Source organism: Alligator sinensis, unplaced genomic scaffold (genome assembly GCF_000455745.1).
Source record: "Alligator sinensis unplaced genomic scaffold, ASM45574v1 scaffold570_1, whole genome shotgun sequence".
Taxonomy (NCBI): Eukaryota; Metazoa; Chordata; order Crocodylia; family Alligatoridae; genus Alligator; species Alligator sinensis.
This window is the reverse complement of record NW_005841997.1, coordinates 3,032,104-3,049,083: the sequence shown is the minus strand read 5'-3', so window position 1 is coordinate 3,049,083 and position 16,980 is coordinate 3,032,104. Positions and strand designations below refer to the sequence as shown.

At 40.9% G+C, this 16,980-nt stretch overlaps 1 protein-coding gene across 6 annotated transcripts in view; it reads right to left on the bottom strand.

Moving 5' to 3' along the window:
• The window catches only part of TANGO2 (transport and golgi organization 2 homolog), a 79,834-nt gene that overhangs the window by 28,917 nt on the left and 33,937 nt on the right, over positions 1-16,980 (bottom strand). For 2 of the 6 annotated variants that reach the window (XM_006021546.3, XM_025201521.1), the window contains 3 exons: positions 14,590-14,678; positions 12,199-12,318; positions 9,747-9,861 (listed from right to left, as the gene is read on the bottom strand). The exons of 1 other annotated variant lie outside the window; for it this stretch is intronic. In XM_006021546.3, coding sequence (XP_006021608.1) covers positions 9,747-9,861; positions 12,199-12,318; positions 14,590-14,678 — 324 coding nt within the window. The remainder of the gene's footprint in view (positions 1-9,746; positions 9,862-12,198; positions 12,319-14,589; positions 14,679-16,980) is intronic. 3 more of the 6 variants (XM_025201520.1, XM_025201522.1, XM_025201519.1) reach the window with 2 other exon arrangements.

Below are 16,980 nucleotides of genomic sequence, written 5' to 3'. Positions count from 1 at the left end.
GGAAAGAGATTGAAATCTTCCAAGAGAGTTCTTAAATGGGGATGCTTCAAAAATTAAGCTTAATGTGCCAATCAGCTACTCCTTCTAATGTGCTAATCAGCTACCCCTTATATTTCTACTGTTTACAGCTACTTGGTGCTGAAGCCCAGTGGTGGAAGTCAGTATGAAACATCCCTGCTAACTTGGTCACAGCAATATCCCCCCAATCCTGGGCTAGCCTCCTGCAGGGCAGGAAGCCTCAAAGAGCTTTCATTTTCCCCTCCAGCTCTACACAGATACCAGTTTTGCTGGGGAAGCAATAAAGGTGAAATTATTGAAGTGATGGACAATAAACACAGGCCAGTACTTGCATTTCTTAAAATCCAGCTGTAATTGACAGCAGCAAGAAAAGACAAATCAAGGTCTGCATAAAGATGTACTTTTAGAAGCCCTCCCTCCTTAAAATATAAGCAATAGTAAATATTCTGTGCAGCAAATCTTAGTGATACATGGCTTCATAGCAGCAATATGCTATTCAAAATTTATCATTCAGAATTAGCTCCCGACAAAGATGTAATCTAAGCAGAGATGTCCTTCGCACCTGCCATGCCTCTGCATTTTAAGACAATGCCTTGTTACAGTCAATAGTAATTTAACAGAAAGCAAAAGGTAATGAGGCAATAAAGCACAAGAGGGTGTGGTTACCAGGAGATAATCATACCCCTGAGGCACCCTAAACTCTAATCCTGTAACACTGTGAATATTTTGCCAATAACCACAAAGCCTGGATTGTTTCACCGTTAATGTAAAATGTGTGTACGTTTATTTTTTGTGCAATGAAAAAGATGAAGTTGGCAGTTTAAAACTGCTGAACAGCAGTTTCAGCTGAGCTGAAATGCAGATTAATCTACTTTTCCAGAATGCTCATGAGGTGATCAGAATACCCCCTTTTTGTTCAAAATCTCTTTAACAAATATTTTTCACACAGTACCCTAGGCACACCATACAGAAGACAGCTGACAATATTCTCAGCTATTTCTCAGAGCACAAAGCTGGCAATAGTTTTGCTGGCAAATATTTCTACCATGTCACTGTAGTGTTGCTCAATTTTTTAATTCTTTTTTTTATTTATTTATTTATTTTTTTAAGGAGCTGGTGGTCATGGGAGGAAAGGGGGGGAAGGGGGAAGAAACAGTGCTTCCATGTCTCATTTCAGAACATTTTCCCCCGACAGTAGTATGTGGGATGATCCATATATCACAAGATTCCCACTGGGCTGGGCACCGAAGCATTATCACGGAGCATTTAATGAAGGTGGCACTGCAGGCCCAGGCACAGGTATAGTCAGTCCCCTGTGCTCATGATTAAGCCATAGGGTGAGGTAGATTTGCCATAGTTAAGGTGGCACAGGAGGAGTAGTGCACATAGAAAGATGTTTAAATAAGCTGATGAAGAGCCAAGTATGATATCTGCCCCTGCTATATAACCAGCCCATACCAGCAATTTGACCCCATCCTACTTTCAAAACTCTCCAAGACTCTTCCACTCCAAACACCCTCAACCATACTCCGTAAACAGCTAGTAAAAATCCCATCCCTGTAGCCAGTGATCCTGCTCTGCACATTCAGATAGGTAATTCCAGGTTTCTAAACTCAGGTCACACTGTCCAAGATACTTTAAGGAATCCATAGCTTCTCTAGTAAATAGATGTACAAGTTACTTCCATTCTGTTGCCATTATCACTGCATCATAGTATAGTAATGGTGGCATGTGATGAAGTGACTAGACTTCAATGTAAATAGTATTTTTCAGCTATTTGCTGTTTCAGCAGCTGCAATGTTTCAGCTGCAGTCCAGTCCCGCCTGTTACCAACTCGGGGTCAAAACCTACCTATTATTAAGCAAATGGGGACACCAGGATGACATGCCTACTTTTCATGTTTCCTATAGAGATACAACATTACTGTAACAGGAAACATTTATTCAAGAACTTTTTTTCCTGGCCTAACTTAATACTTGGTCGATACCAGAAGATGAAACTTGTCCTCTTTGTGGAAAAAATGATTCTACAAGGACTTGGGTACGGACTAACTTTATAGTTTCCAGATATGGCATTTGTCAAATTCTCTAAGCAGGAAGCCAGAAAACAGGGTTCACACCTTCGGTTTGTCATCCAGAGCCATCTGTGTTGCACTCTTTGCCTTACAGAATGCCAGTGAAACGGTGACATACCAGCCCAACATTAATTTGGAGCTATCAATAGAACCACAGCCTAGGGAGAAAGATATAATAGGTTTTCTGAAGAAGGTAGTAAGGACTTGCACTGATGGTTGGCAACTCAGACCTGGGCTTAACCCCAGTTTCCAGGTTTGCAAAATAAGTAATCACCCATTTTTGTAAAGAATGGATCCACAGATGAAAGCCACTATAAAAAGCGCTAATAAGTTGCTCTCTCACCTTCACTATTTTCCCCTCTCTATTTCCCCATCTTCCATTCACAGCCACTGTAATTGGTACATTTACTGTACATAAAGCTACTGTGCCGAGGACAGAAATATTCTCCCCAACAGCTACAAGAAGGGCTTCATAGCCTTGTTGTGAAAGACATCTTCTTATTTCCACAAACAATTGTTGCTGAGCAGGGAAGCAGACCTGCAGTGAGCCCTGAATTTAGACACTTTCTGACAGAGGCCGTCAATTCAGACTTAAATTATCTTGTTTCCCTTTCATCAGACTAGTTTGAGATAAAAACTGAAAAAAGCTTTGAATAGCCAAAGCTGCCTTCTGGGTAGACAGGATTACAGCCGTTCAGGCTCCAAAAGACCCTATTTGATGTATACCATACCCTACTCGGCTACATGTGCTTTTTTCATAGGGAGAGCATCCTCCAAGTCAGTAGGTAATGATTCCTAAAATGCCACTCCTGAACAGCACGGAGAACCAGCTGGAGAGGTGGAATACGAAGGAAAAAAACAAAAAAAAGTTACAGGGATTTCTCTTTTTCAGCTTGCCACACTGTCATTAAACTCAATAATGCTAAAAGGCACCAACACCTGCATGACATGGAACAATTGGATTACATGAGAAACGTCAAAATAACTGTGGGGTTTTTATTAAATAGCCAAGCACATGGCTACAGAAGCTGACAAGTAATCTAGACTTTACAATACTCCTGGTGGTCTTTCAAGTCTTTCCCCTCATGCTGGTGTACCCAAGTCATCCAAACAGGCTGGTGGGATGCCAAAGCAAAGATCACATTCTCTTCCCCTTTCCCAAAATAGAAATCCATTCAAGCCATCAGAAAGTTGTAGAGCATCCTATAAACACATTTCCTATGGGTAGGTGCGTCACATGCTTGGATAGTTCCCTCTCATTTCCTTTCTTTCCTGCACCTTTCACTAACAACGGCAGATAGTGAACTGGAAGTGCAAATGAAGCAAACTGCTATTTGTTACAGTGCAGAAAAAGCAGTACAGAAATAAATCTCTCTCTTAACTAGCTATTTTGCTGGGCTATATTACATCAACAGCAGTGATGATAACCACGTTTATCATTTACACATAAAAATAATTATATATAACAGAACCCAGATTCTTCCGAAGGTTAGGTTCCTTACTTGCCTGTGAAGATGAGAGTTTTTGAACTAACCAAGAGTACACAGAGGAGAGCTACACAGGACTTCTATGGAACTCCAGCTGTTTGCTGTGGCTTTTATGTCAAAAGGGCACTGCTTTCCCAATCAGCTCCAATCACTGGTGAGCTCCAGCTGACCGGAGAAGTGGCATCCTTTGAAGTAAAAGCTGCAGCAAAGATGAGCAGCTTTTTCTTAATTCAGCTACCTGCTGCAAATTGTACAGAAAATCCAGGTTCTATTATTGTACATACATTCTCCTACCTAACAGAAAATTGGTCTTCACCATTAGCGTGCTAACAATCTTATTTCAGCGTGCCCCGGGCTGAAGCAGTCTCATGAGAGATATCCGTCAACACGTACAACTATTAGAGTGATAGACCCGTCCTCAAGCAATACTCCATATGGAGCAGAACATCTCAAAAAACAAATGGCTCTAAGAAGCAGACTTTGTGCAATTCTTTGCATTTATCCTTCATGCTACCATTAGTTGAATAATTTCATTCCAGAATAGCCTAATGCAATTATGTTAACTGAGAAACACTCCCTGAAGTAAAATGTATCCAAGTTGGAGCAAACTAACTGTCGGTTATTTATGGCTTGCCAGGTCAACCATCTCATCTTTGTTTCGTTTAACAAACGGAAGTATTTGAGCTATCCCTTCTGATATCATTTGTCTGAGATAGTCTGGTCACATTCTTGGAGGTACTGAATGCTTTCAGGAACAATGAGTAGTTAGATCTGTGGTTCTTTAGTATGTATACAAAGAAAAAAAAAAAGAAAAGAAAAAAAGGTTTACTGCTTCTTTGCCTTTTGATTAGATGTTCTAGCAAGTCATTCTCACAAAATGGGACCATGACAGTTGGCCAAAACAGTACCCGTTACTTGGTTGGTCAGATCCATTCCCTCCTCTCCCCACAATTTATCACAGTGAAGCACAGGCAAGCAGTTTTTGTGGAAGGGCTGGAAAATTGTGATGAGTATTAAAAGACTCCAGGTTGCCTGTGGCTCCTGGATTTTTAACTCCTCTGAGGTTAATTTCTTTTTTGCATTTGCATTTTTTGCTAGTAAGCTTCCTCAGGAGTAAAGTATGTGCAACAGCTTTCTATGTGGGTGGAGGCAGAAGTTCTCACTGTCTCTACTTCACTGGAAGATAACACTGTTTTCCTTTTTCTTCTGTTTAAATATTATGGGCTGGCTGAACTCCCACAGCTTGCCTAAACTACCAAGCGCACCATTTTTGCAATGTAAGTGACCCTGATTCTGCCAGCAATAGCTAAAATCCACTCTCACCATTCAGGCCTCCTCATCCTAATTGCCAGGTGGCAATGTGTGCAAACAGGCTTACAGACTCTCTCTCATTCTATCCGCGCCTTGTTTTTATACTCTGATTGGTCTGTGGTTCCAAGCATAACCAGGTAGAGAAGATTTTCCTCAAACTTTTCTTCTATATCTTTTGATGTAAAACCAGCACAAACCTAAAAGTTACTAAAACATCTAAGAAAGTCCTGCGCATGCAGCTTCTTTTAGGGGCAGGTTCTTGTTCGCGGGTTTTTTTATATAGGAAAAACCTTTCCACACTTCATCCAAAGTTAGAAGAGAGGAGAGAAAAAATGTCTAAAAGATAGAACAAAGGGAAGCTTCAGAGTCTGTTCTGAAACAGCATGCAAAGTGGTGGCATGTTTAGCGCATAGCTTCACTAATAAATATAGTATAAATTACCAAAACTTACAGTATTCTACAAAGTTGATAAATAAGAAGTTTGAGAGAAAATAAAAAGTCTGTCTGTACATCAGGTTTCTCTTTCACCTTGAGTAGTCCTCACTTCTGGAAGTGTCATTCAAAAAGTGCCAACTGCAACCTAGTACCTAGGGTTTCTCATGTCCATTCAGTATTCTTGGTGTAAGCTAGCAACAGATCTGATGAAGCCAGCTATTCTAGCGAAAGTTAGCCAAATGGCCACGAGCTAGGGGCAAGATGGAAAAAGTAATCTCTCTTTTAAATATACTAGAGTTAAATTAAGCAATAATAAAGGGTGGGGAAGCTCCACTGTGGGATAATTAGCTTCACAAGGCAAAGAACATCAGTGATGAGAGATGAACAGTATTATAAGTGTCAAACCTGGTTGCTGTGTTAGCCTTTTGGGATCACATTCTTTGTGCTGGCCCAGTCTCAGCTCTGCCAAAAATGACCAATTCCAGCGTTATTAAGCAATGAATAAACAACATTTGCCTTTATTGTTGATCTGCAGGTCCCCAACTGGCAGATTAGCCAGGTCCTTTTCTATAAAGTCCATTTATAAACCAATCAATTCAACTGAATGCCATGTTCATTTGGGAGTGAAAAGTCACTCTTGCCAAAATGGACTCATAGTGAAAGATAACAAGTCTCCCAGGTTTTGGCCAGTTAGAAAATTTAAAACCACAGCTTAGTTATTTTTTGTGCAAAACTGAAGATATCAGCAAACCATCAAAAGAGGCGACTTCTCCCATTCCAACTGAGATAGGGGACTTCCTGGTCCATGATCTACCCCCTGGAGACAGGGAGTAGGAGGAACTGCATGCCCAATTACTCCCCAGACCCAACTCGCTCTTGGGTACTCATGTTGACAGCTGAAGTACTCACTTCTTCTTAATTCTGTTGCAGTTCTTAGAGACAAATTATTTATCCCTGAACAGGAGCAGCAAGTGCTAAAAGATGCTATTAGTATCTTCACAGCTGGAGTGTGCCTGCCTTTATAAAACATGTTTTCCCTTTTAGACTTCATCTATAAAAAAAAAAAATCCATTTCCCCTCCCTGCCTCCACACAGCAATTTCTGAAATGAAAATAAATAACATGGCAAAAAGCTATGTTGTCGCATACCAAGATGATCCTAAAGGATTAGGAATAAAAAGCCGTCATCTAAAAATATGAGGGTAAAAGTGACTGATGAATAGGAAACACCAGAGTTCAGTCTAGAAGAGGAGAGGGTGATAAATATAGCAGTGTCAGATTAGATAAGAGAGGATTCTAGACATCTATTGTCTTTAATGAAGGTAATTCCATCACCCAGTTCAGCAACTGTGCATCATTTTCCAGAAGTGTACATAAAATGATTGGGAAAGGAATAGTCTGGCCTGCTGACAGTACAGTGTTTGAGGAATACAGCTAGAAGGCTTGGGGACGAGTTAAGACCGTGGTGCATTCCTGGTGGTAAATAGCTTGCACTTAAGTAGAGGATGAGGAATGTAACATTAGACACCTTAACCTTAGATTTCCTTTGTTTAGCAATAAACCTGTTGCATTCACACACACTGTATCAGTTAAGGTTGCCTATTCAGGTAGCACCAAAAACCTCCCCCCAAAAAACAAACTTCAGTTAAGGTCATCCAGCACTTCAGACCCTAGTTTCAGTGGCTTATAATTTGATGAAACAAACCACTCAGACTGAAAAGTTTCCACACTAGGTGTCTGCCTTATACTAATTTGGGGAATTTTCCAGTAAAAACTATTCAGTCATTTCCAAGAGGGAAACTATGAAACCTGGGCAAAATCTACAAAGGAAGTCAGTTTGTTAGTGAAACAGCCACAATGTCTCCAGGCTTTGGAGCATAGGTTGACCATGGTCTCTGATATGTTTTCTGCTATCCATGTCAACTTGTCCAAGTGTGGCTCACTTATAAGCCTCCAAAATGTCTGTCTGCACATTCTGTGTAGAGATTTGCAAGACTTTGGCAAAAAAAATTCACCAAAGATTCCATTTGCAATGAGCAGGTATCAGTCCCCATGTCCAACCTGACTTCATGCATACCATCCCCATAAAGCAATAAGTATGCTGTTAAGTGTTCCCCTTGCTGCTACCCAGGTAGCACAGGAGAAGAGGAACAACAGACTAACAAGAGTGCAGAAGCGTGAGAAGCATGAGGTCAGAAGCTAAGTGGCATCGGCAGAAACAGGGAGCCAAAGAAAAGCTGGGGAACAGGGATCACTAGAACACATTCCCCTAGCTACATTGGAATTACGCCCAAGTTCTTAAGCTGCCACATTCTTCGCTAATACCAGGTCCCCAGAGGATAACAGCCTCCTACTGCTACTAGTTACTCAATGGCAGACATCTGTACAGTGCACGTAATGGTACAAATGACCCAAGTTGGGGATCATCATTGTTTATTTTTTCTTACAGCACTTAAAAAGGAAAAATAAAGCCTGTGCATCCTTAAACCGGCTTCCTCAAATCTGCATATTATGATTCAGACAACTTACATCCTTGCATTTTTTTATTATTATTATTTTTTTTTTTTTACTTATGGGACTCCTGCTTCATTCAGTGCACGGAAAGTTATTTCTTTTAGGTTTCCACATTCATCATAGTACCATACTGACATACATTCCAAGAAACTTCTAAAAGAACATCACTTTCTAGGACAAAGAATTGCCATTTTATAACTATTATCCCCAAAAGGCAGAATTCGTCCAGCTTCTCTTACCAGAGATCTACAAGGAAAGAGACTCTTTAATTCGTATAAAAATATTAAAACAGCCCACCAAAAGAAACAAGAAGGGGACTTAAATGGTTGTTTCACAATAAACCAGTTACTGTTGTTTCATTTCCCATTCTTAAAGTTTTGTTGCAAACTTGCTCCATGTCTTATTTTTTTCATTTATTTTTAATTCTGTTTTATAATGCTGAACACACCATCACACTTGCTCTCCATTGGGGTATTAACTTTGCCCTTCCTCACTATTATACACTATGTTAATCACTCTGAAATAGTTCAGTCTTGTAAGTTCTGAACAACCATCCGAGATGGTATGTGAACCATACGCCAGTTCAGATTCTCCTTTGATCATTGGCAGTTCTCACTGGATTCCTGTGATGTGTTATTTCACATCTTCAGGTTGGTTACCATTCAAGAGACATTCCAGTATCATTATCATCCTAATCTGTTCCATTCTCATTCCCCACTTATCTGAGTTCTCCCTATTCACCTGACCTGGTGACCAATGTGAATAGCTTTCAACTATTTCTTTCAATTAGCAAGTAATAATTCCAGTTACATCTCTTCTTTTAGCTGCAGCCTTAACCACTTCCCCATTTATTTCTGCTCTTTCATCTCACTCCAACTTTATTCAGCATCTCTAGCAGTTCTAGGATCCTGCATCCTATCTTCTGGCTCTTAATTCCCAAAAGCTCTTCCTTGTAGTAGCTTTAGCCATTTAATCAGTCATGTCTTCAGATACTCAGTGTCAAATCATAGCCTCTCAGTTTGTTTTTCTCCTAGTCATTTCATTTAATTGATACTGCCTGCTTCCATCAAATATACTTTGGTGAGCTGATCAAGTTTCCAGGGTTTGAGCAGTGTTCTGTAACACTCCAGTGCCTGTGTCTTACTGATTTCCTTCTGGCTTCTTTTCTTATTTTACTTCTAAAACAAACAAACAAAAAATCTTAGCCCTGCTCTCTCTCAACTAAGTTGCTGGGTTTCACTTAACACATCTTGATGTTATGCTCCATTAGCTACCTAACGGTGTGACTACTGTTTATAAAACAGTGGTGTTTGTAGCATCAGGACAATTTTTTGTATTTGTGATTTTTCCCCTCTGGACTCACTCACACAGACACACACACACAGACAGACAGACACACACACACACAGACACATGTCTTGCAATGCAGTGCTTTACTTGCATTAAAACTGTCGAGCCAAATCCGGAATCAACATGGTTACAGATCAGAACTCAGAAAGTGAAGACATTATTGCAAAATAAGTGTGCGAAGTTTAGCTTCTGAAAGGGCATGTAACCAGGGTTTCCTTCCTCCCCTGAACAAAACCACAAAAACCTCTAGAAAACTTGCTGAATACAGTTTATTAAAAAAAACCCCCAAAACAAAACAGCAAAATTTCTGAAAGGTTCTGCAACAAGTAGTGGCCAGGAAATAACAAAGCTCTCATACTTCTGAAAGACAAAAGGGAGTAATACTCAAAGAGCTGAATGCCAATGCCAGTTGTCAAAAAGAATAGAGAGAGCTCTAGGTTTTGCTTGCAAGAAGCCTCTGCACCATGACAATTTAGTGCTAACAATTATACACACTTCAGCACTCTATTTTGTTTCTCCCACTTTTACCTTTTGAGCTGTAAAGTTTTATAGACTTACTTCAGATCGGCTGCTATTAAATTAAAGCCATTGTAAAGGTGTCCTTCCAACGCAACTTTCCTCAAATAAGAGAAGCTGTCCAGATCTGAAGTCAAGAAGTTTGTTACAAGTGCACCTAAAAGGGGTGGGAGAAGAGGGAGAGTTAGAGTGACTTGTATGTGGCATTCACTAGCCTAGCAGGCTCAGCCAGAGAAGCACAAGATTTAGTATTCCAGTTACTAAAGGAAGAGGAACATGTGAGAATTAAAGTTTTGCACAGTGCTCAGATGAGCCAAGAGATTTATAACATTCTCCTCTGAGGAATAAGAGCTTCCAATTCTAACTCAACTGTACTAGGCTCAAGTTTGCTGATCCTTCTATATTAGATGATTTCTAGGGCTGTGCGAAGCTTTGGCCCCTGATTCGATTTGGCGGAGATGCGGCTCAATTCAGTGGCCAAATCTCTGAATCAGAATCAAATCAGAGGATGCTTTAATCTCTGAATCAAATTGGTACCCTCTGAATTGATTCAGAGAGATTTGGCAATTCGGACATGGACAAAGCTTTGAATGTTTTTTTCTACTTACCTCTAGGTAGCAGGTGGCTCAGGAGTGCTGCAATGCTAGGGTGGATGGAGTGTCCCAGAGGAGTGCAGGGGGGTCCCCAGGGCGCATGGCAGCAGACCCGGAAGTGGACCAGAAGCACTTGCGGTCCACTTCCAGGTCTGCCAGGGAGCGTGCAATAGGGCTCTCCTGCACCCCCCTGGCTTTGCTACTGGTGCCTCCTGGGTCTGGGGGGGCGCCCACAGTCCCCACCCCATAACCAATCGCCGAGCCGTAGAGGGTGTGGGGGCCCCCCCCCTCGCGCGCGCTCCCTGGTGGACCCGGAAGTGGACCGGAAGTAGATTCATAGATGTTAGGGCTGGAAGGGACCTCAATAGATCATCAAGTCCGATCCCCTGCATAGGCAGGAAAGAGGGCTGGGTTGAGGTGATCCCAGCCAGATGCCTATCCAGCCTTCTCTTAAAGACCCCCTGAAATTATCCCAGCCAGATGCCTATCTAACCTCCTTTTGAATCTCCCCAGGGTAGGGGAGAGCACCACCTCCCTTGGAAGCCCATTCTAGATTTTGGCCACTAACTGCGAAGAAGTTCTTCCTAATGTACTTCTGGTCCACTTCTGGGTTTGCCGCTGAGCATACGGGGGTCCCCCCATGCTCTTGTGGGACACTCCATCTGCCCCAGCATTGCAGCATTCACAAGCCATGACTGATATCACGAGGTATGTAGAAAAAACATTTAAAGCTGTGTCTGAATCACTGATTCGCTGAATCGGCATCGAATCTTCAGATTCTGATTTGGTCAAATCGAATCAGGGACAGTGATGCGAATCAACAAATCAAATCACTGTCCCCGATTCGGGCCAAATCCAAATCAAACAAGGCCCGTTTCACACACCCCTAATGATTTCTTCCTCATGTTCCTTTCTAACTCTGGAATGGTATACAAACACAGCTTACTTGATCCATTTATCATGTTGTTTCCCTGCTGCAGAGCTTCATGAGAAAGGGTTTACAAACTGACCTATTTTTTTCCCCTTAAAAATTATGTTAATTCTCTTTTAGGAGATTTTTTTCCCCCCTTTTGCCTTTGCATTTTATGTTCTGAACAATTTAAGCCAGAAGGGACCATAGTGATCCTCTAGTCTGACCTCCTGTATAACATATGCCATTGGACTTCCCTGAATTAAATTTTTGAACCAGAGTATATAATTCAGCACGGCAGGGGGGAATCCAATTTTGACTTAAAAAAATGCTAGTGATGGAGAAACATGGTGCTAGTGTTTAATTATCTTCATCTTTCAAAATGTATGCTTTATTTCAACTCAGAATTTGTCTACCGTTGTCATAATTTTGCCATTAAAGAGTTTATTATCAAAATTACCCACAGAAGTAGTTACAGACCAATCAAGTCACCCCTTGATAAGCTAAACAGATTGAACTCCTGCAGTTTTTTTTATTTACTTATTTGATTTATATACCACTCTCCCCAAACAATGCTCAAGGTGGCTTTGTCATACTAAAATGGTTTTGTGAACCCTCTCTGAATTTTGCAACATCCAATTTTCAACCAGAACTGGGTGCAGTGTTCCAGGAGTGGTTGTGCCAATGACCATAAGTAATGTAGCCTCTCCTCCTTAATCCTACTTAAGATTTCCTACACCACAAAAGGAATCTTATGCATCAGTCTGGGAAAATTTAAGAACCAAGTCACAAGCAGTTTAAAGGTGGATTGTGCTATGGATAGAGAACTCTTCAAAAACGACAGAATAGGGAGTACAGAAAAATCACATACTATACTGTTGCTTTAGAAAAGGAGGTGAAGAACAACAGCCCACTTTATAGGACTGGGGCAGGTCTCTCCATGCTTTATCCACTTATAAGTTTTCTTTCTTTTCCCATTCCCAATCCATACCTCTCGCCTTTGCATTTTTATCAATCTTTGGCTGCATGTAGTTTGTCAGTGCGGCCATCTTGCCTTTCTTACTGATTCCTAACCATGTCCCACCTTCTTTCCCTTCCTCCATATCCAGACCTAAAGGAATAAGCAGAAGACAGACAGACTCAGTACTTGGCTGTAGCTTCACTGACTTTTCAGAAGACTTTACATTCATATTACAACTTCTTAACTTCAATCTTGAGTCTCGATAGGGCTGGATTAATGCCTGGAGAATCAAGCTGCCTTTCTTTTTTTCTTAAAAAAAAAAAAACTGAAAAAAAAGAATAAAGAACCAAATGAAAAAGTGTTTGAAATTCTGCTATTTTTAGCATTCAGCAGATGAGTGACAGCTGGAAGGAAGGAATATGAGTAAAGTAAAATCTAGATCAGAATTTAAGGTTACATGGTAAAAGAAATCTCTCATATAGAATATTTCTTAATTTATATTCAGGATGCCAAGGAAAGATTAGCTGTTGTGGACGTCACAACAGTGACGTCCACAACAGATCTATGATCACAACAGATTAGGTTTCTGGACATCACAATAACTGGAACAGTTTTAAAAGGATGCAATTATTTAAATAGAATATTGATTCTGGTGATTTCAACACAATTATTACATTAAAATTATCACGAAAACATTATAGGAAAAAGTTGCCTCTCTTACGGTTTAAAGAAAAAACTCACCAACAAGTTGCGCTGAACTCCTTTTCTCTTAAATTAAATTAAACCCCTTGTTTTTCCATAAATTTGATTAAGGGTATTCATTTTGTAATGAACACTACACTTCTGCATCTTCATATCATGAGATTGTTTCACCCGAAACAACAGTCTCTGGCCTTTGTCAGAAACTAACTCATTTTCAAGTATCACTAAACAATCTCAGTTTTTCTGTGATGAGATCTTCACATAAGACCTTATCATTCCCACTACCCAACTTTTAAGAATAAAGAAAAAGAGCCCAGGTACCACAGCACCTAACAGCAACACAAAAAACAAGCATCAGGGTAAGCATCAAGAATGATAAATCAGTGTCAAATCACATGACCAACAAAAATAAATTCTTAAATGAAAGTAGTGATAAAGATGAAACAACGTATATGTCACCACCAACCTTATTAGCTTAACATACGTACAAATGGGACCTGCACAGATAATTCTGAATTGAGACTGTGCCATTGTGTGTCAAATGAAACTAAAACAAACATGCAAACAGACTAAAAAAAAATGACATCAGAAGTAGATTTTGATGCCTCGGCTGCAGGCCAGCATTCAGTTCAAATTCACATTTCAAAGCTTTTGGGTTGTTATTCTATTGTTATTTATTTATTTGCATCTCTAACAAGGGAAGCAGCATCCAGAATGTCTGGCATGAATTTGGAATATCAGCCAGAATTTCAGAAAAGGAAAAGGCTGCAGTGCAGTAGGAGTAATTTATCCTCACAGGCTTCCCTGCCAATGACAACACCACGCAGCATCAATGAAGAGTCTTTTCAGAGTCAGAATTTTGTATTTAAACAATGCTCTATTTGTGCCTCACTATTTCTGAGAAAAATACTATAACTGATTATACTTAAATTCAACTCTACAGATAAAGATAGATTCTCTATAAAGGAGAAACTAGACAACTGGGTAACTTTACAGCCTTCTTAGTGACAGCAGGCAGAAAGCTAATAAACCAGGATGCTATGGAATAGCTTTGGTTATTAGTCAATATATTGCAAACTGATAAGAAAATGAGATATGTATGGCAAAAAAAAAAAAAAAAAAATCATTTTCTTGAGCCTTATTTAAGTTAACCTATTTTAAGGGTCACCTCTACGAAGTATGTTATAACAGATTAATTTTCACAGTTATTAAATATCCTGAATATTTTTATTATGATGGACAATGCAACACATTTGTATCATGCCACTTGAGCCAAAGTGTTAGAGAATATGATGAAAGAAAAAATAAAGAACAGTTCAAGACTTTTTGCAGTCACCTAATTGAAATAATACTCAAAATAGACTATGTATAAATGTATCCTTGAACTGTCACTGTAAATTTACAGTTTGTTGTTATGGAATATTCCACGAGTTTCACTTTAGTTTGAATGATTCCCTTTCATATTAGGGTTTACAAGTGAAAAAAAAAAATCAATAAATCTATCCACAGATTACATAATATCCATAAAAACAGCAATACAACTTAGATCTAGCCTTCTCTTATAAACCCATTACCACATTTTCAACCACTGTACAAAGGGTCTGAAAAACCCACCCTCCAGAGGATTTGTATGTTTTTGAAGATGCTGTTACAGATATGCAACTAGACCCATGTGGGGAAAAATATCCCAGACAATTTTCATTAAAAATAATTACATACCGCTAAGGATCTCATTGCTGCTATCCCAAAAATCTGCTGATTTGGATGGCCTGTGGTAAAACTCATCTCTATTAGCGGCTAGGATAAGCCTGCAGGACAAGAAAAAGAAAAGACTACTTGAATTTCAGTCTTAAATGGTGTAAACATTAGGTATGCATGATTTGAAGAGCGCGTATTTTGTTGTTGTTTGGTTTGTTGTTTTTAAACTAAACTATTTTTGCAGGTGGAAAAGCCAACCAATCCCTACTAAGTTATCTTATTTTCAGGCTGGTTTGGACATGCAGCTCCTCCAACAGTGAAGTAAGAATTTGTTTAGAGCGCTGCAAACAAAGTTATACGCAGTCAGCACCATGACCACATGCGGGCCGGGAGCGGTCCGAGGCCCTCGGGGGCGCGCAGCGTGGGCTGTGGCCAGCAGCCCTGGCACGCGGGTCGGGGAATGCAGGCCGGCGGACTAGAATTAGGCACGGACGCTTAGCGGTTGATTAAAGATTATTTTACTTACACCGAAGATGGTCGCGGTGCAGGCAGGAAAACTTGCTTGAGTTGCGGTTACAGACAGAAAAGAAGAGAAGCAGACAAGAGTTCCTTCCACGTGAACCTCTAGCCCAATCCAGTTGAAGGCTCTAAACACGCGAGCCCGTTGTGTCAACCAAAGAAAACAACTCGGAGAAAGAGCTCTGGATACACTCACACGAAGTTTGCTAGGCTCCGTGGAACTTGCGCGCAGGGAAGGGGTTCGTCGAGGGATCGTTTGGCGATGGGGAGAGGCCAGAGGTTGATCAGACCCCTATAGCCTTCTTAAGGTACGCGCTGGGTTCGATAGGCTCCGCAGCGCTTAGAGATCTTCACGAGACGTGAAGTTCTCCTCCTCCAGATGGTTGTGGAGTCCTCCCTTGCGGTGTTCTCCTCGGAGTTCTCCAACTTGGGCGGAAACAGCTCAAGCCTCTTATACGGCTAGCAAGCCAATCACTAGCCCCCACGTGGGAATAATTTAGAACTGGCCAATAGTGGGGAACAAATTTGCATGCGGGTGGCGGGAACTTCTTTGCACCGTGCATTTCTCTTTGCAACTAAGAAATGCACCCTGCAAAGAAAGCTCCTAGAGGCGGGAAATAATTTAGCAGTGCCGAAGCACGCACAAACAAAATCACACCCTTAGGTTGTGACAGACCAAAACCAGAAAAAAAAAAAATCCAGCTGTCTCGTTCTTGTAAGTGAAATTACATTTGCACATGAATTTTAATGTATATTCCACAAGAAGAAAAGGTATTAATGCTAGCAGATAGGAAATTTATTCCTTATATACACACTAAGAGTTCACAGGTGCAGAAAATTCTATGCAACTGGAGATAGCCCACAGGGAAACAAATCTGAAAATAAAAGGACTCCTACTAAAGGCACCTCCCTCTCACCACAAGACTCCTTTCTCAAGAAGAGTTTGATCTCTTCAACCTTGGAAACAAATTCTGGTATGGAGAACTAAGAACACATATACCTTGGACACTTAACACAGCAGCACTGATGCATAGAGAAGATCACGTAGCACCTTAACATGAGTCTGATGCAAACTTCCTTTGAATCAAAAGTTGTGTCATGGTCAATCTTTTGATCAGCCAGATCATAAGCAGGAAGCATGCAAATTGGACCTTTCGTTTGATATGGTTATCTTAGTAACACTACTGCTGCACTCAAGATCAAAATACACGCAAGAAGTGGGGTGAAATTCTGTACAGCAAGTGTCAGCAGCAGTCCTAGCAGGGCTGGGGGAGCAGAATAACCTAGCTCAGGTGAGGAGGAGACAGGCATTGGGACCCAGCTGCTGCTATTGCTTCTCCCTGCAGTTCAGCTCCAATGTAAATCAAAGCCCCCCTCCTAACAGAGTCCATGCCACCAGACTGCAGTATGGCATGGGCAGAGCTCCCCTTCTACCAGAGCTCTGTGCAGCTGCCTACCTGCTGGTGAAGGAAGAGCCCCTACTACCAAATGCTGCCAAAGCCATGGCTCCATGAATCAGATCCAAAGGCTCCATGGGTTGTAGGTTGCCAACCTCTGCAGCAAGGCATTCAGGTCACTCTAACCAGAACGCTGCAGACCGTTTTACATTTAGCATATGGCACAGGGGTGTGGAATGGGGAAGGACACTGACCAAATGACAGTTTCAGTAATTTAAGGGAAACCCTGGACATGCTGTTGGAGAGAATTGCTGTAGATGTACATAATCATCTTGTCGTTGTAAAATATGGTCTAACAGAGATCAGTCACTACAGCAAACACTCTTACAGTCCCTGTGTAGGAGTCACCACCACCAATAACAAAATTATATTAACTGTATGTGAGTGGCAAGGAGATGCTGGAAACTACACAGAAACACTGTCATTGGGGGGGGGG